General features: G+C 44.6%; 1 protein-coding gene across 1 annotated transcript in view; it reads left to right on the forward strand.

The window, feature by feature from the left end:
- THOC2 (THO complex 2) overlaps positions 1-24,191 on the forward strand; it is a 152,776-nt gene that overhangs the window by 59,116 nt on the left and 69,469 nt on the right. Inside the window, exons 18-25 of the mRNA XM_040323934.1 lie at positions 739-819; positions 3,816-3,912; positions 4,124-4,241; positions 15,088-15,267; positions 18,536-18,700; positions 18,957-19,232; positions 20,070-20,211; positions 23,374-23,531. Coding sequence (XP_040179868.1) covers positions 739-819; positions 3,816-3,912; positions 4,124-4,241; positions 15,088-15,267; positions 18,536-18,700; positions 18,957-19,232; positions 20,070-20,211; positions 23,374-23,531 — 1,217 coding nt within the window. The remainder of the gene's footprint in view (positions 1-738; positions 820-3,815; positions 3,913-4,123; positions 4,242-15,087; positions 15,268-18,535; positions 18,701-18,956; positions 19,233-20,069; positions 20,212-23,373; positions 23,532-24,191) is intronic.

Consider the following 24,191-nt stretch of genomic DNA (forward strand, 5'->3'; position numbering starts at 1 on the left):
CATATGAAACCCATAGAGGGCAAAGCTACATGATTGCCTTTAATGCCTGGTTTTAGGCTCCATTCACACCTAGGCGTTTTCACGCCCGACGCCCGCCGCTATTGCAGCCTGCAATACGCTGGAGGGGTGATTTAACATTGTCGGCTATGGAGATGGTTCACATCTCCACGCCGAAACGCCTGAAGCTCAAAACAAGTCCCTGACCCTTTTTTTCAGGCGTCTTCGGCGTTCGGCCATATTGCACAATGTGTAATCGCCCCTCCAGCGAAGATCGCGGTAAAAACGCTGCATTTTGTCGCGGCAAATCGCGGTAAAAAACGCCGCAAATCGCCTACGCCTAGGTGTGAATGCAGCCTTAAGCTGCAGGTAGTCCAGTTTCCTTCCTGGATAAAGAAGGTATCCAGGATTTGGAGGCGCATGTGACTCACTTGCCTTACCCTTGTGATGGTGCTGGTAATTGGCCCATCACTGTCACATGGGGATTGGTCTTGGGTCCTGCAATCCTGACTTGGAGTTTACACAGGACTTTCTTTCCTGGTTTCCAGCAGCTGAACAGTGTAGAGAATGAATGAAGGAAACAAATCCGCTGTTGGGGAGGGGGGTCAAATATAATTATGCTGTGGTAAAATGCAGACGTTTTTGCTGGATGACAACAGTTTGTGTAATGGTATTATGTTGGGCATGTTCATACTAGAATGGTAAAAATAGGATATATATTTTTCTTAACTGGAAATATAGACTGTATAATTGAAGCTCTTGCAAATCCAGAAAAAGAAAAGATGAAGCATGATGACACTACGATCTCCAGCTGGTTACAGAGTTAGTACAATTTCCTATTCATTTTTTAGATCCTGCCTGATAAACAAATAGTCAAGGGTCAGTCCAACTCCGAGTGAATGACCCTTTCTTGTATTCCTGGGTTATTACAAAAGTGGGGTCTTGCTGCCACCAATCCTTTCTATATTCCTGTCCTCTTGTGGGGTTTGAGTCTTCCTGCCCACCTTTTGCATTTTCTATCAGTTCCAGTTACATGCTCTAAAAATGAAATTGATAAACTTAAGCAGATCCAGAAACTTAAGCAAACCGTTCTTACTAATGATTATTCCCAGAGATTCAAGAAATTGCTTTAACTGTGCAGTTTAACTGTGCTGTATTAGGTGAAATATCGGCTTTGAGTGGACTGGCCCTTTTGAATTGTTTTCCTTCAGATGAACTTCGATGGTGACTGCCTCCTTTTTTTTTTTTTTGCTTGTTTTTTTTAATCTTTATCCTAAAGTACAGGACACATGCTTTTAATCATAACTAATGGGTCATATACAGCACTTACAGGTGATTGGACACTGGCAAAGCCACTCAAAGCTTTAAGGGCCCTTTCGCATGTATGGATCCCGTGAGGATCCGTACCTTTATCATCCGCTTGCTCAGCAGGGATCGTTCTGTTGATCCTCGCTGAGATGGCAGATGACAGGGACTGCCCTGTTAGATCTCCGCTCTCCTCTATGGGGGGATCAGATGAACACGGACCGTCTGTCTGTGTTCATCCGATCCGCAGACGGATGGAAAAATAGGATTTTCCTCCATCTGCAGAAACGGACCATAGCGGGGACCAATGAGATCGGATGTCAGCGGATGTTCATCCACTGACACCCTGCTATCCCATAGGGATACATGTATGTCCGTATTTCATCTGAAAACGGATGGATGAAATACGGACATACGGTCCGCAGGTGTGAAAGGGCCCTAACACTTCCTTATATAACAACCTACCTCCATGCAATACTCGGTTTCTTGCTAGTGTTCTTAGGTGAAGGTTGAAACTACCAATGTAAAAGATGTAGGAATTTATAGGACACTGATTTCTTCTATCGCAACAAATTACAGGCTGCACCAGGCCACTTCGGTTGAGGGCGTCCACTTTCTGAAATGGTGCCACCCAACTTGCCTCACTCCTAGAAGGCCTGGTCTGACTGGACGGAACAATACCAGGGAACGCTGCACATGTGTGTAAACACCATTTGGGTGCTCTGACGAAAGCGTGTTAACCATATTACTGCGCTCAACCTTGAAAGGGCGCATGTGCAGACACCATTTTGGTGCTCTAGCTTGACCACTACAGGTGCCATTTTGTCCTCTGCAGCACAGTTACTGATGCCATATTAGAAAATAGAGTGCACATACGGGCACAATTTCCTGTTGGAGTATGTTTCGACAGGACACATTTGAGACAGACCGCTTCCTACATGTGTCTTCACTGTGCAAGAAGTCTCCAATAAAAATGGTCATAGGGAAATCGGCTGCATTGGATGACTTGAAGTACAGGGAGGTTAAAAGTTCTTTTGGCAGAGGTATTCCATCTCCAATAGTGAACCAGGAATCTAAGGCATCTCCCCCTATCCTCAGACTTCGGGACAGCATAGAAGAGCTAAAATTCCCACTCACAAATCTAAAGTATGTGTGTGACTACCCCTGGGACACTGACTCTTTCCAAGGGTGTAGTGTTAATATTTGGGGTTTGTGGTTCATATTTGGCTGAAGCAATATCGATTTGCAGCGCAGTAGTAGGGGTAGTAGGTGATGTAAGAGAATGAGGCTTATATGTAAATGCCTGAATCTGTCATGGTGGTGTGCAGCTTTCCAGGCTTGGTGACTTTGCTAGTCCAAACCTGTCCTAAATCCTTACAAATGGTAAATGTTTTATGGGTTTACGTTTACTGGAGCTGAGTGAACTTATATGTGGTTTAAATTGCATTTTGCTGTGCCTTCCTTAAGAAAACATGAATTGTACATTCTGGATTCTGTATGTGAATGAGCAATGGGTACAGAAAGCTTTTAAATAGTATTTGCAAAGTTTTTCAGTAAGCTTCCAGCAGCTTGGTTGATGCTTTAATGCTAACTTGTGTTCCAGTTTGGGAGCGTAATCCTAAATTGGAATGAGCTCAGGCTTGTTGAACCTGCCTGAGCGACGAAAGCTGTCCAAGGTGGCAGATGCATTCCCCGCCCCACATCTGCACATGTGCAAAGGGTGTATATAAATTCAGGCTGTAGGGTGCAGAATGCTTCCCGGCAGTATTTTTCAGGTGTGTTTTGGACAAGGCTTGGCTCATAGATCCTGATGCAAATACTAAGTGTCACTTTAAAGTGATTGTAAAGGGTAATTTTTGTTATTTATTGTTGTTTTGTTTGAATAATACATGTTATACTTGCCTGCTTTGTGCAATGGTTTTGCACAGGGCAGCCTTGATCTTCCTCTTCTAGGGTCCCCCGCCAGCTTTCCTGGTTCTACGTTTCTTTGTGTGCCACCATAGGAAGCTGCTTCCTATGGTGGCACACCTGTGGGCTTTAAACCTGAGGCATGCACGCTTCCTAATTACAGGATTTGTTGGCAGGAGCAAATGGCTCCCACTATCATCTGTCTGCCCTATGAAGAGGGAGGGAGAAAAGCGCTGCTGCATTCCGGCTGAAGATTTGATTGGGAGGGCTCATGTGTGTATGGGGGGAAGGCTGCACTAAGCAAGATATTTATCCTAATGCAGAGAATGCCTGAAGATAAAAAACCTTCTGCCTTTAGAACCACGTTAAACAATTTTTCAAGTAATGTTGCAGGTTAAAAAAACTTGACAAGCAGTACTCTCAGCTTGAAACTGTCTGAAAGATTGGCAACCGCTTTGTAAAACTTGCTGTGTGAACTACTTAGACAAGCTGACGCACATTTGTACAAGGCCTCAGTGTGAGCTGTATAGCTGTGTGAATGTCTATTGCCTGAATTTCACAAAGGTCTCATGTCTTATATATTTATTTTTTCTTTTAACCTGCAGGTTTAGCTAGCTTTTGTGGAGCAATTTTTAGGAAATACCCCATAGAATTGGCTGGGCTTCTGCAGTATGTAGCAAACCAGCTAAAAGCTGGCAAAAGGTAAGCATTGATTAGAATATAAAAACATGTGTTAACCTTTTTGTTTACATCTATCTATCCATCTATCTATCTGTTTTTTTTTTTTCTTTTATATAGTCTGTGCTTTTTAAACTTCATTGAATTTCACAGAGCTGCGTTATTGAAATGCTGACTGTTAGTCTGCGTAGTAAATCTGAACATTATTTCCTCTTCTGTCACATTTGACTTGCAGTTTTGATTTGCTGATTCTGAAAGAGGTGGTACAAAAGATGGCTGGGATTGAAATCACTGAAGAAATTACAATGGAGCAGCTGGAAGCAATGACTGGCGGAGAACAACTTAAAGCGGAGGTGAGGGAATGTGCTGTTCATTGACACTTCAAACACAACCACCCTGCGGTCTTTACTTTCCACCAATCCATTGCATACTCATGCTGCTTGTGTACCATGGGCTACTTTCACTGTGCATTAATTGAAAGAAATCTGCTACTCTCTCTAAAAAGAAAAGGATTTACTGGCCGGACCAAAAATGTAAAGGTGTTGAATCTTTGGAATATTTCAGAATAGTAAGCTAGGGCTTGCGTGTGTTGAACAAACTTATTCTTTCTTTCTGGCACATTGTTGGTAATAGTAAGGGGTGTATTTATGAAAAATCGGCAGAGCTTTTCTTCCTGTGAAACCAGGGCTGTGGAGTCGGAGTCGAGGAGTCGGAGTCGTGGGAAATTTTGGGTACCTGGAGTCGGAGTCGGCAAACAATGCACCGACTCCGACTCCGACTCCTACTAAATTTAGATTGGAATAAAAATAAAAAAAAAGCAAGTTTAAATGTCCCAATTCACAAAAAGTTATAATTAATGACTTCTCTACTGTAAGAATAAAGACCAATGCATGCAATGCCTCACGTAACCGCAAAACGAACACGTTAAGTGACCGTGAAGAAGCATGCTTTTCATGTGCTTCACTATATGGCACACAACGCACAATAAGGAGCTGCAATACTTATACTTTCCATGGTGTTGTGTTCTGCTTTTACAGGGAACGCATGTTAGAGAACCAGTAAGTGTCCAAATAAAAAAATTCCAACAGGAGTTTTATAAAGCACTAAAAGAAGTTGAAAAGTATGATCGCTCATCAAAACTTACTGTTGAAGAAGCCATCCTTGTTTATCCAGAGATCGTTAGTGATGTGGCCAGAATAGTTACTGCAATGCCACCCACCCAAGTCAGTGTCGAAAGATTATTTTCAGCCCTAAAAATAATAAAGTCTGACTTAAGAGCCTCTATGAAAGAGGATCTGGCAGAGGCAATTCTCTTCCTTAGAACTCTACATTGAATTGATTTGCATTTGCTAAGCCTAGAACTACATTTCAAGATTAATATAAACCATTTCTAGGTTTTGCAGATTTTGTTTTTGGTTCATTATAGATAAGCTTTGATTTTGTTCTAAAACAACCAAATAATGTGGTTTGTATTTTTGAACTGGTAAAGATCCTGTTCCTGATGTTTATGCCTGCTGCTACTATCCAGTCACTTGATTGTTTTCATTGTGTTTGTCTTTTGCTTAAACTGTGCAATACAGTAGACTGTTGGCTTCCCAGCCAGTAGTCCTGTGGTAGGTTGCATTTCTTTCACTCAAGGAATGTATAAAATACATTCGCATATTAATACAGAGGAGTCGGAGTCGGGGAGTCGGAGTCGGAAGTATATAAAACTGAGGAGTCGGAACATTTATCTACCGACTCCACAGCCCTGTGTGAAACTGCATGTACCATGTAATACTCGTGTGACTAGGGATCGCAATTATTAGGCTATTATCTGTCTAGCTTGAATGCTCATTTAAAAATGGAGTGGTTTTGGAAAAATTGTAGTTACTTAATGTAGCTGACAATTGTAGGAAAATATTTGCTTCTTATGATCCTCGGCTCAATCTAGTGCCCATAATTTAGTATTTTCCTGATTCACTCTATTCACCATTCGCAGGACAATTATCTCTGGATTTTTTTTCTTCTCTGAATACACTGCTTAGTCTTATGCCGTGGGGTTGTGTCTGGCTACAGCAGGATTGTAAGCCGTCAAACTGCAGGCCAGCACAGGATAATCTCCCCTTAACCCAGCATGCCTCAGTTTTACTATTGTCCTATAAAGGATGTTGGTCTTTTCTTCAGCTATAATAGGAAAACTTCTTTTTTTTTTTTTTTTTTTCTTTGCGATCAATTTTTCTTTGATGCTTCCTAAAGCCTTTTTTTCCAATCAATATTTCTTGATCCATTGCTGCTTGAGCTGGTCCCAATAGGGCAAGTATCTTGAACTGGCCTTTCCTCAGCTTGGCTTTGGAGAACTGTACCCCACTGGATTCCATGTTTTGTAGGCCTAACCTGGAAGTGACTTTTGTGTACAGAGTTCCTTGTTGGGTGCCTTACAGAACTTGTACTGGTAATAAGGTATCTTTGGGGCTCTTTATATCCAGAACTGCTGGCATTGCCTCTGTGCTTGTCCTGTCTTTGAAGTTCATTCTAGTGAGTAGACTAATCTGCCTGAGCATCGGGAACACAAATACCTCACAATACCTTTGTCTCTATTCTGGCTAAAGACCGCCGTACATGCTGGTATTGGCATACGAGCACCTTAATATGTGAGTGAGCACTTCTATTCCCTTACTGGTGTTTGCTCTACATTTACAACTTATTGTGCTATGTGATTGTTTTTTGTTTACACTGAGTCGTATAGCCTTGCGAATACAAAGATTACCCTCCCAAAAGACTTGAGCATATGAAGTGTTTCATTGTTTCATTTGGTGAGTCTGCAATCTTCTCACACGAGTGAAGATGGAGCAGGAGCACGGCTTGACCAATTAGCCAATTAAGAGTACCTGTTACAATATGGTGTTTTTGGTATGTTTGTTCCACTACATGAAGTTGAATCATACAGTGAACAACCCTTATTTGTGTGGTTATGTTATGCACTATATTTTCTCAGCTACAAACATATGAGAGTTGGCGCTAACCTGTTTTATATGTAACTTCCACTTTTTGGATACCCTCCCCATCCGGTGTCACATTTGGCACCTTTCAGGGGGGTTGGGAGGAGAGGCAGATACCTGTCTAATACAGGTATTTGCTCCCAGTTCCTGGCATAGATCACCCCGGTGATCGAGGTGACCTACCCCATTTTCGGCGCCTATTCTGTCCTCCCCCGCTGTCTTCTGGGAGACACACAGGTCCTAGAAGACAGCAGGGACCAGTGAGGACACCCAGTGCAACTCGCGCATTCGCAGTAGGGAACCGGGAAGTGAAGCCGCAAAGCCCCTTTTACACTGGGCCGGGAGGCGCGGTGGCGGTATAGCACCGCTATACTGTCGGATTTGCCGCGGGATTCGGCCGATAGCGGTGCGGTATTACCCCCGCTAGCGGCCGATAAAGGGTTAGTACCGCCCGCAATGCGCCTCTGCAGAGAAGCATTGCGGGCGGTATTACTGCGGTTTTCCATTGCTTTAAATGTGAAGGAGCGGTATACAATACCGCTCCAAAGATGCTGCTTGCAGGAGATTTTTCTCTTTCGTTCATAGACGGACACAGCCTTCATGGACCTTAGGGTTATGCTTCTTCCTACCAGGAGATTTAGGCAGAATTCTACAGCACTTAAGGTGTTAAAAACTTTCCTTCATGCCGCTCCTCCCAGGGGGCGTGGCTCCCCCAGGCATAACCCCCACTCTGCTCTAGCAGCTTCAGTTTGTTTCTGCCTAACCGACAGGAGAGTCAGGCTCTCTCTGGAGTCCTGGACTCTGGAGTTTTTTCTTGCAATTTTCTTGCAATTTTTCTTGCGATTTTTCTCGCTTTTTATTATTTTGTTCCTGCATTTTTGAATCCTGCGATTCTTCTATCAACAGCCGACTGGGTGACAGGCTGGGTCCTCGACCCTTGTAGTCCCCCCAGGTTCGGCCTTCGAGCGTGTGCCGGCCCTCAGCTCAGCTTTGGGACGTCCACGACAGGCCCCATTGCTCCAGGGGCGGCCGGGGAACTTCGGTTCTAGGGCACACATATGACCGGTCTCTATGGCCTTGTCACAGTGTGTCTGGCCGACAGCCATGCCGTTTAGCGGACGTTGGTTCTGTCTGGGATACCTCCAGCCGGTAGTCGCAGGACGGGTAAGTAGTGACCCTTGCTCAGGTAAGTGGTCTGGCTGGAATTTTCCCTGGGGAGGTCGACTGAGGGTTCGCCCTGCTTTCCTCTCTCCCTTATTCCTCTCCTTCCCTTTTGGGTAGCGGCTGTGAGGGTTTTTTTTTTTTCTGGGGTCTCTTTATTATCACCGGGGCCTGTGTGTTAGTTGGGGCTGTGTGTGTTCACTGCAGGGGGCTGTAGTGTTCTCTGCGGGACTTGTGTGCTGTTTTACTGTGCTGCTGTGGCTGCTGGCTGTCTGTTCTTTTTTTTTTTTTTTTTTTAAAGTGCGCCACGGCCGCCATTTTGCCGTAGTCGCGCCTTTGTGTATCTCGGCAGCCATTTTCTTGTGGTCCTTGGCGGTTTTTTGCAATTACGGCGGCCATCTTTCATTTTCGTTTGTCCTCGTGTGGCCGTTTTAGCGCTCGGAGAGACCGCGAATCTCTCCGTGGGGACTGTCAGCAGCGCAGCCGGCTTCTCAGCACATCATCCGGCTCCTCTCAGCGCGATGCACCAGGCGGGGTGGTGAGTTCCCTGGGGGCCCTTATGCTCAGAATAGAGCTAGAACAGCCGGGAGGTGACCGTGGGTGGTTCTCTGCTTAGCAGTTTGGGTAACTCGGTGGTGAGATGCCCTGGAGCCTGTACTAGGTACTATCCTCCCCACTAAGGCCTGAGTTAACCCTTGATGCCCCTCCCCCTGCCACTTCTGTTGAGGGAGTGTTATTTCTGAAGCAGCTAGTGCCTGGTTGGGGGGTAAAAAAGCGCCCCCTCCCTGAGCCTGCTTCGGGGGATGCCGCTGACATTAGACTATGCCCGGCTATTGCGTCTGGCTCTGGTTCTGTGGTGTCAGTGGATGCGGGATATAAAAACCCACGCGACCAAGGAATTTGTTGGAGCTCTTATTTTCTGCGGTTAGAGCTTGTAGCTCAGTAACTAGACGGTTTGTGGTTTTGGCGGAGGTACCAGATGTACCGGTCCCTTTTGGGTTCCGCAAACCGCAGCGCACTGCAACTGTGTTCCTTATTTGGACTTTTTATGTTACACCGCAGTGTGTGTGTGTGTGTGTGTGTGTGTGTGTGTGTGTGTGTGTGTATATATATATGTATGTATGTATGTATGTATGTATGTGTATATGTATGTGTATATATATATATATATATATATATATATATATTTGCAGTCCCTGAATGCTTTGCGACCCCTTTGTAAGTAGGTGGGTCTCTCCTCCTGTGGACCCTCCAGTGTCCGGATGGAGCAAAGCCGCCACGTTGCCCGTGGAAGGGGCTCCTGCCTGTGGGGACCCCGCTGAGACCGGTCTTGACGCGGTCCCTGGTGTCACAGACTCTGACTGGTGCTGCTGAGCCCTGTAAGGACCTAGCTGAACGTTTGGTTCAGGGTCTGTAGTTCGTCTGTGAGTCAGTCCTGGATGCGCTTCCCTTGCTTTCCAGGGCCTCCGCCTCTGTGGGGGTGTTTGCGCCGCCTCGTGTGGCTTACATGCTGGTCTTCGGACCGATCCTCAAAGGGTCCTTGGTGGACTCACCCCTTTAGGGGTGGGCGGCTTTTTGGGCCTCCCGGGTTGACACCCCTAGGGATGCCATGGGTGGTAAGAGCACGCTGCTTCCTCTGCTAGGAAGGGCATGGAGCCTCGCCGTCGGCGAGTGCCCTCCTCTCCCGAGCGGTTCGTGCGCCCAGAACGGTGGGTATTCTGCAGGGTGCTAAGGCCCCCGCTGCGGGGCTGTGACGCGCCTGGCACCACGTGCCTTACGGGCCTGCGGACGGTATTGCTTCCGCATGTAGGTCTGCCCCCACCCGTGTCGGGTGGGGGGCTGGCTTTGTGATTTTGCGGCTCGGTTGAGGCCTCTTCTTTCCGACCGTTGGTTTTGCGAGGTTGTTTTCTCGCGGTGCAAGATAGATTTTCTCTCTTGGCTGCCTAACAGATTTTTTCCCTCCATCCTCTGGCTTCCTCCGGTTCGCTGGTTGGTTCTGTCCAGGATCTTCTGATCGGGGGAGTGATGGTGCCAGTTCCCCAAAGGAACGGTCTCAGGGGTAATACTCCAATCTGTTGGTAATCCCCATGGTGGACGGGGTCCGTCCAATCCTGGGCCTCAGGGCCCTCGTTTGTTTTTTTGTAAAGTACAAAATTTCAGGATGGGAATTTTTTTCTGGCGTCCTTGGATGTCATGAACGCATACCTGCATGTTCCCATATGCTCTAAGCACCAGAGATTCTGGGCTTTGCGGTCAGGGAGGACCTTTTTCTTTTTGTGGCCCTCCCGCTCGACTTGGTGTTGACACCACAGGTTTTTACCAGGGTGCTCGTCCCGATACTGGCCCGGCTGTGTCAGCGGGGGTTTATCGTGGGATGTCTGGACGACATTCTCCTGCGAGCTTCTGAGAACTCTGCATTTGTGGAGCCGTGTCTATCACGTGTCAGACTCTCCAGGAAGTTTGGCTGGCTTCTGTTTTTGTCCAGAAGTCAGTGTTGGTCCCGTCTGGGACTGGAATTCCTGGGACTAGTCCTGGATTCCGCCGGGGCGGGAGTTTTGTTCTCCTAACGGAAAAATTTAAGACTCTGCAATCTGCTGGGCAGCGGTTGTTGACCTAGTGGTGGTCATCTCCGCGATTCTGCTTGAGGGTTCTGGATCTGACGGTGGCCTCTTTCGAGGCGGTTCCGTATGCCCAATTCCACGCCAGGGTGCTACAGGAGGACCTGTTGTCACGTGGGGACTAGCTTCCATCATCTCTGGATTACCAGGTTCGGATGAGTCATCTAGTCCCTGGTGTGGTGGCTGATGTTTTCCGGTTCTTCGGGCCGGGAAGTCGTTTCGGCCAAGCCACTGGACAGTGGTCGCGACGGATGCCAGCCTCTCCGGTTGTGGGAGGGGTTTTTGGGGCACCCAGTCAGCCTTGGGGTGCTGGACTCGGGTGGCGACCCACCTACCAATCGTTGTTCTGAATCGAGCTTTGCCTTGCCTGGTGGTCCCTGGATCTACAGGGCCGACCATTCGGGACCCTGTCCGTCAACGCTGTGGCGTACGTCGACCATCAGGGAGGCACACAGAGCTCTGTTGCAGCGACGAGGGTCGCGCACATCCTTCGGTGGGCCGAAGGGTCCGTTCCGGCTCTATTGGCCGTGTACATTCCGGGAGTACGGAATTGGCAAGCCGACTCCTAAGTCGGACTGTGCTAGACCACGGAGAGTGGTCTCTCCACCCGTAGGGGTTTTTCAGTATATGTGCCGAAAGTGGGGCACTCCAGGCATGGTCCTTCTAGGGTCCCGCCTCAACCGGAAGGTGCCATGTTTTTGGCCAGGGCACGGGACCCGTGGGCTGACGCGTCAGGCGCATTGGTGGCTCCTTGGGGTCGCTATCGCCTGCTTTACACCTTCCCTCCTCGGTAGCTTCTTCCTCGCCTGCTGCGCAGAGTGGAAGCCGAGGGTATTTATCAATCCGGATTGCCCCAGATTGGCCGCGTCGCTCCTGGTACGCGGACCTGGTGCGTCTGGTGGCTGACGCCCCCTAGCATTTTCCCCTGGGGGTTGATCTTCTGTTACAGTTTCCGATCTTCCACCCTGTTTTTACAGCCACTGGCTTAGCGACGTGGCTGTTGAGAGCCTGGGGCTGAAGGCCCGAGGCCTATTGGGCTCGGTGGTCTCGACCGTGCTGCCGGCACGGTAGTCTACCTCACGTAGGATTTACATCATACGTGGAGGGCCTGCATCTCTGGTGAGGAGATGAAATGGCACCCTCGTACGTACGTGGTATCCAGGATTCTGCTGTTTTTTACAGCAGGGAGTGGATCAGGCTCTCGCCTTACGTACAGTTGGGAGTCAGTTTTCTGCTCTGGCTGTTACTTTCAATGAGCCTTGGCGTCGCACTCCTTGGTGCGTACGTCTGTTCTGGGGGTCTGGCATATGGCCCCTCCACTACCCCCATGGGACTTGTATTTAGTCCTTTTGGTTCTTCTGGATGCTCCCCTTGTGGACATTCGGGAGGTTTTTTGTTGACTGTCACGAGACGGGAGCAGGTTTAGCTCAAGTGCTAGTGTACCTGCCCTTCAGGCATTTGACTCTGGGTTCTAGCCCAGGAAGGTCTGCGTTGTCACGTGGCCGTGGCTCGTCGTGGGCATTTCCACTGTGATTTTTTCTGGTAGCAATTACCTCGATCAGACTAGTGTTTGTCTGAACTGGAGGCCTTGTCTTGCAAGGCTCCCTGCTTGGTCATCCATAAGGATGAGGTGGTGCTGCGGCGCAGCCGTCTTTTCTCCCCAAGGTGGTTTCGGCTTTTCACGTTGGTGTGGACATTGTTCTTCCATCCTTATGTCCTTGGCCGAAATGGAGGGAGGTGGCCATTTTTACATCCTCTGGATGTGATTCGGGCCCTATGAGTGTACTTATCTGCTACGATTCCGTTCCGGAAGTCGGTCTCACTGTTCGTGTCGCTGGCTGGTTCTACCAGGGGGCCTGGTAGTCTCGTCGGCCACCTTTTTCCGGGGTGGATCCGACGGATTGTGCTTCAGGCCTATGCCCTGAAGGGGCAGGCGCCTCCCTTTTGGGTTACGGCGCGCATTCGACCAGGGCGATCGGGGCCTCTTGGGCTTTCTGGCATCATGCCTCTGTGTTACGGGGGTGTATGGCAGCGACCTGGTCGTCGTTCCACACTTTTTCTAAGTCTTACAAGGTGGATGTGAGTGCATCTTCTGATGCCTCCTTCGGCCGCAGGGTGTTACAGGCGGCAGTTTACGGTTCGAGTTCCTCCGTTGAGTTACTCCGGTTTTGTTTGGGGTGTAACCTGTTTTTGCTGTGTTATTTTCCCACCCCTCTAATTTTTTTGACACTGCTTGGGGACGTCCCTAAGGTCAATGAAGGCTGTGTCCGTCTATGAATGAAAGAGAAAAAAGGATTTTTTTACTCACCGTAAAATATATTTCTCTGAGTTCATAGACGGACACAGCACCCACCCCTCCTTGGTTTGTACTGCTTGTTACGAACTGAAGCTGCTAGAGCAGAGTGGGGGTTATGCCTGGGGGAGCCACGCCCCCTGGGAGGAGCGGCATGAAGGAAAGTTTTTAACACCTTAAGTGCTGTAGAATTCTGCCTAAATCTCCTGGTAGGAAGAAGCATAACCCTAAGGTCAATGAAGGCTGTGTCCGTCTATGAACTCAGAGAAATGGATTTTACGGTGAGTACAAAAATCCTTTTTTTTCACTCCTGCCAGCGCATCGCCTCAGGCTTACGCATTGAGAAGGCTGGACAGGAGTTTTTCAGGCGGTATTTAGGCGCTATTTTTAGCGCTGTACCGCCTGAAAAACTCCTCAGTGTGAAAGGGGTCTTACGGAGGATGGCAGCAGCAGCCGATACTTGAGCGACAGATCGGCTTCGGCTGACGACATTGCGGGCGTCCTAGACGGCTAAGTGTCCATATATTATAAGTCAGCAGCTGCTGTATTTGTAGCTGCTGGCTTTATATATATATATATATATATATATATATATATATATATATATATATATATATATATATATATATATATATATATTATATATAATCTCTAAATAAATATCTTCTTTTTGTCCTTTCTGTACTAAACAGAATAAAAAAGGGTTGTGTTTTTTTTGTGACGAATCCAACTTTCCGCATGGTGTTTTTTTTTCTACCGCCATTTCTTGATGGATCCAGCAGATGGTGGTTCAGGCTTATGCCATTAAGGATTGGGATCCTCCCTTCCCAGTTATGGCACACTTTAATGGCGATTCGTTCCTCTTGGGCACTCTGCCATCGAGTGTCTGTCTCTCAAGTTTGCAAGGCGGCTACCTGGTCTTCTGTAGACAGTTGTTTGACGTTCCTTGTTTCCCCTGTAGGGGTGTTTTTTCTTTGGGTGCTTGCCTGTTGGCTCTTGTTTTTTGTTTCCCACCCCTCATTAAGACACTGCTTTGGGACATCACTATAGTCAATGAAGAGAAGCTGTGTCCGTCAATGAACTTAATAAAACAAAATGGGATATTTGTTACTCACTGTAAAATCCCCCCCCCCCCTTTTTTTTTTAGTTCATTAATGGACACAATTTGGTCTTTTTTCTTGTACTGTTTTGTGATTAACGGGCTTGCCTAAGAGGGGGGTTCATACCCAGCTAAGATTGTCCATAGGTGGCGCTGTTCCTTTTTCTTCCTAATGCCCTACTCCTGTACGTGGCGCTATAAACCTATGGTCAAGAATGATAAAAAGCTGTATCCATCAATGAACTCAGAGAAAGGGATTCTACTGTGCGTAACAAAAAAAATCCTGTTTTTAATATTTTGAAGCAACGGTGTTGCTGAAATTTACAGTAAAAACTTAAGTCTGAGGTAACGAAACATTCTCAGTTCTGAGTTCCCAGCAGAAGCACATGATTTCTACGTGCTCTCCTACAGTAATTCAAGACGTTAAATTGTTAAGGCTTTAAACAATAGGCACACAGTGATCAACTTTTTATTACACCTTTTTTAAAACTCTGATACAAATTTTTATAGTTCATTTTTACTTTTATTTAAATATTCAGCTCTGTAATAAAAAGTACTTTTTTTAAGCACAGAAATGTTCTGTTTGAACTCCATGGTCTATATGTGGCCTTTGGAATATAAATGCTTTGTTTCTAATTGTGCTACAAGAGGCTGGTATAATCCAGGGAAATGGGCTCAGAGTTTGTCTGGCATGCTGGCTCTGGCCTCACCAACTTACAATATGTACTGTGAAGCAAATGGTTATTCTTTCACATTGCCCATTAACAGTTCCCATATATTTTTAGTTTGGTAAAAAGAAAACCTTTTTTATTAAAGTCCTCTCTGTAATAAACACATGTGATTTAATAAACACTTTCATGCTTGTGCTCTCAAAAGTAAGCTAAAATTAAATATTTTCCATGTCCTTCATGGCAATAATTGACGAATAATTCCATTTGCTCCGTAATCAGAGATGTATAATTTGCTCGATGGAATCATCCGTCATATTTCATAGGCTAATGTTTTCATTAACTTGTATAATAATTTATGGAATGGCCTTTTTCACAGGGAGGTTACTTTGGTCAAATAAGAAACACGAAGAAGTCTTCTCAAAGGTTAAAAGATGCTTTACTGGACCATGACTTGGCCCTTCCTTTGTGTCTGCTGATGGCCCAACAGAGAAATGGGGTGATATTTCATGAAGGAGGAGAAAAGCATTTGAAGCTTGTTGGAAAGTTGTATGATCAGGTGAGTAGAATAGAATTGTCAGGCTGATTAATTTCTTGCCAACACTGCTTAAAGGGGTTGTAAAGGTAATTTTTATTTTTTTTTCCCCTAAATAGCTTCCTTTACCTTAGTGCAGTCCTCCTTCACTTACCTCATCCTTCCATTTTGCTTTTGAATGTCCTTATTTCTTCTGAGAAATCCTCACTTCCTGTTCTTTTGTCTACACACAGTAATGCAAGGCTTTCTCCCTGGTGTGGAGTGTCATGCTCGCCCCCTCACTTGGACTACAGGAGAGTCAGGACGCTCTCTACGTTGCAGATGGAGAAAGGAGCTGTGTATTAATGTGCGTCCTGACTCTCCTGTATTCCAAGGAAGGGGACGAGCACAACGCTCCACACCAGGAAGAAAGCCTTGCATTACTGTGTGGAGTTAGACAGAAGAACAGGAAGTGAGGGTTTCTCAGAAGAAATAAGAACATTTAAAAACAAAATACAAGGATGAGGTAAGTGAAGGAGGACTGCACTAAGGTAAAGGAGGCTATTTAAATTTTTTTTTTTTTTTTTTTTTTACAACCCCTTTAACAATTTGCCAACCGTGCTATAGCAGAATTATAGCTACAGTGAGGTCGGCCGATTCTGGGAGGGCGTTTGTGAGATTGCTGTGTACTCCAGAGACAGCTGATCACAGATCGGTGTGAAAAGCTAATCAGCCGCTCTTTACCATGTGATCTGATCATCTGTGTCCAATCACAGCTGATCATGATATAAACACATTTGCCGGTTATCGCCATTCCTTTTCTCGCGCTGTCACAGCGAGTGAGGAGAGTCGATGGTTGGCTAGTGTGAAAAGGGACATCTGCACTGATCCTCAGTGCTGCCTATTGGTGCACATCAATAAAGGAAAAAGATTACCCGTTTGCAAATTTTTATAACAGAAACTAAGAAACATTTTTTTCTTTAAAGAATTTTTGGTATTTCTCCCATTTGTTTAGCAAAAAATAACCCAGTGTTGATTAAATACCGCCAAAAGAAATCTCTATTGTGTGAAAAAATGATAAAAATTTTATATGGGTGCAATGCTGCATGACGTGCAATTGTCATTTAAAGTGCAACAACACAGAAAGCTTAAAAGTGCCCAGTAGGCACATGGTTAAAAGCAGTCTACCTGTTCAGACTCATTCGTGTTCTACCTATATATAGTGTGTAACATGAAACATGTTCACAGGCTGCAGCTCCCCCTTTACTTATTAGCCCCCCTTCCTTTCTGGTTTCTATCAGAATTAGATTTTGGAACAGCTGCTTTTGGCTTCACATGCACAGCTGTGTCATTGGTTTACGGAAATACAAGTCTCTTCTGCCTTCGCAGCAGGACTCTTAATTCTCCATGGAGCGCAGGTGCAGTAACATCACCACACTTGTATTTCATTGATGCTTCCTCCAACCTCATAGCGGAAGGTCCATATCTCACTGTGGTCCTGTGACAGGAGTATTAGTCTGCAGGAACATTGCACTTTCAGGGCCAGTTCATACCATAGAAACGCAGTCCGGAGGCGTTCCAGATGCTTTTCTGCGTGCACATTTTTTACGCGTTTTTGATGCTCTTTTGCTGCAGCAGTCCAGTGCAAACCCCCTCCTTTTTTTTTTTTTTTTTCTTTTTTTTTTTTAACTGTGTTCCAGTGCATGGTTTTTGGTGCATTTAGGTGTGTTTTTGGTGTGTTTTAAGCGTTCCAGTACAGTCTAGTTCAGGAAAAATGTAGCATGTTCTACTATTTTTTTTAAATTCTTTTTCTGGAACTGAAACGCACAGGAACTGCAAGTTCAACTATGCCATTGAAAACCATAAAACCTACTTTTCTATGTTTGTTTTTTTTTTTGTTGATGCAGATAAAAAAAACGCACTGGACTGCATGTGGTATGAACTGGCCCTGAATCTACCGATCGTGATTGCAAATGTTTTGTAGACTCTATGAAAAACAAAAATTAATGCACAATTTTTTTCTTTTTGTTAATATGAATACATTTAGTATTTTTTTTTACAAAAGGCGAACTTTGCGCAGACTGCAGTTAATAACTCAAACATATTTACAGCCATGTTGATGCTCCAAGCTTTCAAAGTTGGTCTTGCAGTGCATACATTTTAACTCTGGCTCTGTGGCAGCTAAACTTGGTACTTCTGTCCAGCATGTTTTTTTTTGTGGGTAGAAAAGTGTATCTTGTTAGACATGTGGAATCATGTAGCTGCTGACTTTTTTCATATTGGGACACTTACCTGTCCTGGAGTCCAGCGATGTTGGCACCGCAGCTCACGTTTACATCAGCTGTCTTGAGCTGCCACCATTGCCGTTAAGGGAACTTGGCAGTTAAGTATTGGGGCTTCTTGGCTGGGTCACTACTTTGCATTTACGAAGCGCGCTGTGCTCTTTCACTGTCCCAGTGGCAGGGGATGGAGGGTGCCGGGCTTCTGAGGTATAGCGCCGCAGCAAAGTGCGATGGAAGTGGTGAGACAGGGTACCTGCCAAAAAATGGGTACCCATTCCTCTCCCAAAGGTGCCGAATCTGTCACCGGAAGGGGGGACAGATGAGCTGAAGTTCAAATTTTGGGTGGAACTTTGCTATTTAAAAGGGAATGCAAAACTGTGTTTTTATTATAACAAACTTGACATATTTACTTGCTCTATGCAAAGGTTTTATACAGAGCACTTCTGATCCTCCTCTTCTCGGCTCACCCGCTGTTGCTCCTGGCTTCTTCTCTCCTCTGTGAGCCACCACAAGAAGCTGTTTCCTATTGTGGTACACCTGTGGGCTCCATCACAAGCCATTCTGTCTGGGTCTATAGAACTAGACGGCGCGTCTTAGCCCTGCACCATCTTCCTCGTCGCATGGTTTGATTGACAGCAGCAGCCCATGGCCTCTGTCCAGTGAGGAGGGGAGACAGCCACTGCTCTTGGGCAAAGAGCTGGATTGAACATGGGCTTGGTTAAGTATAAGGGGAGCTAGGGGGGACCTGCAACCTTAATGCATAGAATGCATTAATGTGTAAAAAAAAAATAACTCCCTGTAGCAACCACTTAAATTTATTTTGACAAGCTCACATATGTACTGTACCAGATTGTTTTTCTCCTGAAGGTTGTTGCTTTTAAATTCAAAATCGTATGCTGTTTCCCTACTGGGTGAGGCAAACCATCTGATTGCTTCATGTGTATTTTTTAAATGTTTTTCCCTAAAGTTTGTTTGTTGCCATGACTGGTGGCTGATTTTAGGTTTGTGTTAAATCCTCTTTTCTCTCTTAGTGTCATGATACTCTGGTACAGTTTGGTGGATTTTTGGCATCTAATCTCAGTACAGAGGATTACATAAAACGAGTTCCATCAATAGATGTCTTGTGCAATGAATTTCACACCCCACATGATGCTGCATTTTTCCTGTCTCGACCTATGTATGCTCATCACATCTCTGTAAGTATACCCTTGCGTTGTAAAGCAATACAACTTCTATTTTTTTCTTCTGCATTTTACATTTTACGTTGCTTATCTTGTTCTTGATACTCTAAAAGTAACTTTGAAACTAATTTAGATTAAGCAGAAATAATAGTGCTTTGGGTGCAATTGTATTTTAAATGATCAAACAATATTATGAAATGCTTTTGTTTCGTTTGTTGTAATGTGTACGCAATAATGTCTTTATTTCATTGCTCTATGCTTACTTCCTCAGTCAAAATATGATGAGTTAAAGAAGACCGAGAAGGGAAACAAGCAGCAGCATAAAGTGCACAAATATATTACGTCATGCGAGGTTGTGATGGCTCCTGTTCATGAAGCTGTAGTTTCTTTACATCCTCCTAAAGTGTGGGATGATATCAGCCCTCAGTTTTATGCCACTTTCTGGTCTCTGACAATGTATGACCTGGCTGTTCCATCCTCAAGCTACAACAGAGAAATCAATAAATTGAAAGTACAAATGAAAGCCATTGATGATAATGTTGAAATGGTGAGTTGAAATCTTCCATTCCTGTCCACTATATACCACTTTACTGGATCTTTGTGTGGAATCACATTTTATGAACCGAGAAACACCAATATAGCTTAAAAAAAAATGTTATGGGTGTCTTGGATAAATAGTCTGTAAATTTAGTTTACACCTAAAGCGTTACTAAACCCAGGACCTTGCATTTACGTTATCTGCTCTCCCACAGTACACAGAAGATGAAAATGCAATTATTTTATTAAATATAAACTGCTAAATACCTTTTCTTATCAGCAGTATATAGCAGTCTTGTGACTTCTATCCGTTCCTGATTAAGCTTGTAGGAGGAGTTGTACATGTACGCCCTTGTGCCCAGCCGTGCAATTTTGACGATGTATATCGTCGTGCGGCTGTCCTCAAGCGGTTAAAAAAAGAAAATTAAGCATTTGAGCTTTCTATGGGGGCGATAGACGAACAATTAAGTACTTCTTCTTTTTTTTTTTGCACCAGCAACCTAATTTTCAAGACAAGCTTTCGGGATGTGTCCAAGCAGCACTAATACAGAGTTTTAGCAGAATGTTAAGTGGGTCAATCTGCAAAATAAAAAAAATAAAAAACTGTAAAAAAGAAAACACAAACTTGGCAATGGTAATGGTCCTGTAACACTAATTCATTTTCCCTGTAATACATCTTTGAGTGGGCCTGTTATTGATGGTCAGAAAGCGCATCACCCTTTAGCGTCTACATTTGTAATAAGCAAGAGCCCAACATAGGCAGTGTGCAAATTAACCTTCTTGATTTTGATATGTTAAAGCCTCGATTTTCAGTTAATGCCTTTTTATCCAAAAATCTGTGATGTAGCCTCCAAATAAAAAGAAGAAGGAAAAGGAAAGATGCACTGCTTTGCAAGATAAGCTAGTGGAGGAAGAGAAAAAGCAATCGGAACACGTAAGCAGAGTTCTTCAAAGGATGAAACTGGAAAAAGACACCTGGCTCTTGGCCCGTAAGTGTACACAAAGCCCACGGCAGTATGCCATGGTCCATTGTCTCTTTAAATGTGCTTGTAGTGTAAAATTGCATTTGCGTTGCAGTGATTTATTTCTGTACTTTTTCAGAAAAGTACACTGCATCAGCAAGTGCTCGGTGTAGCAATGTAATATGTGACTAAAGGTTTAAAGTTTCATAGTAGAGTCTAAATAGAACTGAGCATTTTGTAACTTTATGTTCTAGCTTTCTTTCTAAAAAGATTTACTGAAATAATTGGTGCTGTTAAACTGCTGATGAACCACCTAAAAATTGCTGGCTTCATAGAGCCAAAATAGATTGTACTGAATTGAAAATGTTTTGCCTGAATTTAATTGTAAATGACAGCAATTGGAGCCTTATTGCCTGAATACAATCTGTTGAAAGAAAGTGACAATCTGACAGTGTATACATGGCTGCAGCTGAAACTATTATATAACCGGTATATAATAAGTCTGCACTACCCTGCTTGTCATCCATTCATCTCCCAACTAAGCCTTTTTTGATTGACAAATACAGTCAGGGAGTGTGTGAGTTAACCTTTTTTTTTTTTTTTTTTAGAAAAGGCGAACACTTGGTTCTAAAGTCGTGTTTTTGTTACTGTTATGTTAATAATAATCATGCTATACTTAATTGCTCTGTAGAATTGTATAGCACTGAGTGGCCTCTTGCATTCTACTCTGGGGTCTCCCACTGGTGTCTGCTCCTCTGCTTCTGATTGTGCCCCCATAGCAAGCTGTGTGCTATGGGGGAACACATGCATGCGTGATCCTGAAGGTGGGCTGTATGCCTCCATAGACACACACAGCATAGCTCAGCCCCCACCCCTTAGTCTTAGTTTACAGTATTTGATAACGGCAGAAGCCAATGGCTTCCACTACTGACTTTGTCCTTTGAAAGTAGAGAGCCACTGCAGATGGGCACAGAGCTGTATCAAGTAAGGGCTTGGGTAAGTGCGCACAGACCTTTTTTATGCACGTGCTGGGTTGGCTGTGACTGACCCATCCTGGGTGGTTGGCCCTGCAGGCTTCTTCTCCCATCCAGGCCCGTCTCTCCTGCCAGTCTGGCCCTCCTTTCTTTGGCAGTACGGACCACTTTCCATGCCTTTACTCTGCAACCTCTGCGGGTTGTGGTAGCAGTGAGTTCTACTGGGTACCCTCCCCTCCTTATGTGGCCTTTTAGGGGCGGTTTGGTGTTCTCCCCTTCTCAGGTGGGCATCCCTTGGCGGTGCCTCTCCTTCCGGCTGTATTTTCATTGGAGGCACAGGCCCACGCTTGGCTTCCCAATCCCCTCATGGAAGCAGTGGGTTACTCAAGGTCCCCTGTCCCATTGGATTTGCTTTTGGCGGTCCTCGAGGCCTTTTGTCTCCCCGGTGGAGGTGCCGTTTGGATGTAAGGTGAGTTAAAATCTCCCCCGCGCTCTCCCCTTCCTCCTCTGGTGTATCTCGGCCTGAATCATGCTATGCCACTGCTGTGGCCCTAGGTTTTCTTGCATGTTCTGATAATGCGATCTCCAATCCCTCTGATGGCGAGGATGAGCCCTCTGCCTCTGTTGCCTCACAAGAAAAGGTGCTGGTAACTGCACTTATTACCTCTGTGTGGGAAACGCTAACAACTGAGGATTCCTCAAGGGCTGCTGAGGAAATGATATGGTATGCGCAAGCATACTTGTGCTAAAGTTTTTTCCTTACCCTGAATATTTTTGAGAAATTAATTTACAACGACTGGGAACGCCTGAAGCGTCCCTTTTGTGGTCCCAAAACCCTTCTCGGTACATTACCGCTTTAAGGAGTCTGTTTCCATTACAGAGATTCTCCCTCTCTATTTGTCCTTTAGAAACTGAAAGTAAGAAAATCCCTAATTTTGGATTGTCCTCAGATAAATAATAGAGGGGAATAAAGAAAAAATAAAACTTATGCGCTGGCCAATAGTGAAAATAAATAAAAGTGATAAATCAAAATGCTGCTCAAATCTAAAATGTGCCAACGACAAAACTAGTGGTATGAATAAGTGAGGTGATGAGCGCAAATTGAAACACAAATCAATGTAGGACAATGATTAGAGGATTATATAAGCGAACCCACCATATAAATCCAAAAAACAAAAAAATCTAAATGTTGAAATAAATCAAATAACCAAACTCCTAAAAGTGCACTAAATAACAAAGTAAATTAAGTGCTAATGCAGGGAAAACCGTCCTATGGGGACACTAGTTCTGGTGACCTGGGAGTCCCCAAAGGAATTATTTTTCATTTTCAGGGCTTTCCTCTCGCTTCCTGTTTTGGCTGTGGAACAGGAAGTGAAGGGAAATCGCCGTAATTGGACACAGATACCAAAAAAATAAAAATCTTGACGGGTTATTACCCTGCCTTCCTCTATCAAACATGAAAGAAAATGTTTTCCCTTTAGCTCTACTTTAAAGAGGAACTGCAGTCTGCTCACGACTTGTCATAAAAACATCTTTGCCATTCTAAAGCTTCCCTCCAACCAATTTGCGTTATATATATATATATATATATATATATATATATATATATATATATACTTCCTGGATTTACACGGGCACACCTCCAGCTTGGCAGCTCTCATTGACCCTCTTATGACGCTCCCCCCTCCATTCCTGGTAAACTCTCACAAAAGTGTGAGAGAGAAAACGCTGTGCATGATGTCGTAAGCCTAGGCTTTTTACCAAACAAGAAACCGGAAGTTGGCTGTATAAGGTATTTACTGGCAGAAAACAAATGTTTTACTATCTAAACAAGGGCAGATGATTTAATAGATGGAAAGATGAAAAAATAACTGAAGTTCCGCTTTAAGGATCCTTAAGGGGAGGGAAGGGAGAAACTACTTTTATATCTATACAGCGGTGATCGGTGCTTGTAACTCTCCCACGGCACTGATCACCGCTGACTGTACAAGTATCGGGTGAAGCATCGGGAGCAAATGCTCGGTATCGGGACAACCCTAATTATTGCCATGTCATAGCCAGCAACAGGCAACCTCTGTCTTCATGAACAGCCCAGTATAATGTATTAAAAAAATAGGAGCCATTTCAGTTCTTGATATCATATCATAAATGTTTTGAGCACATGTTTACTTCTACTATAAGCGTACCAACCTTTTATAACTTTTTTTCGTTTTAGGATCTACTAAGAATGAAACCATCACTAAATTTTTGCAGCTTTGTATATTTCCTCGTTGTATATTTTCGGCAATTGATGCTGTTTACTGTGCTCGATTTGTGGAGCTTGTACACCTGCAGAAAACACCCAATTTTTCTACCCTCCTGTGTTATGATAGAGTAAGTATTACAGGGTAATGGCTTACACATACTTGTAACTGGGGGGAAAAAATGTGTCTAATATTTACCAGTAGAGATGTATGTGCTAAAGAATAATTTAACTCTGAAGTTAAGTAATCTTATTAGAAACTGATAGATATAGGACTGACTTACATCTGATTACAGCAAAAGGGAATACAGCTGTGTATATGTGTTTTTAGGCAGGTGTGAAAAAATGCTATTAATTAAGAATGCGTTCAGAAATAGAAGTGTTTTAATCGTTTATTTTTTCAATTCACATAATGGAAGGTAAATCAACAGAATAGAAATCCAAATGAAATCAATATTTGTTGGGACCACCCACTGCCTCAATTCTTCTAGGTACACTTGTATAAGGAACTCGGCAGGTAGGTTGTTCCAAACATCTTCAAAATCATCTGTGGATGTAGGATGCCTCAAACCTCGTGTTTTTTAAAGTCTGCAGCTACAGTGTTTGTAGCTTAAAAACAATCCAGCTTTTAATAAGGACACTTACCTGTCCAGGGAGCCTGCAATGTCAGCCTCCCGAGGCCGATCCGTCCATCGGATCGGGTGCAGGCGCCACCATTCCAACTAATGGAAACCGGCAGCGGAGCCTTGTGGCTTCGCTGCCGTTTTCTGACTGTGCATGTGCGAGTCCCA

This window comes from Rana temporaria, chromosome 9 (assembly GCF_905171775.1).
Source record: "Rana temporaria chromosome 9, aRanTem1.1, whole genome shotgun sequence".
Lineage (NCBI taxonomy): Eukaryota > Metazoa > Chordata > Amphibia > Anura > Ranidae > Rana > Rana temporaria.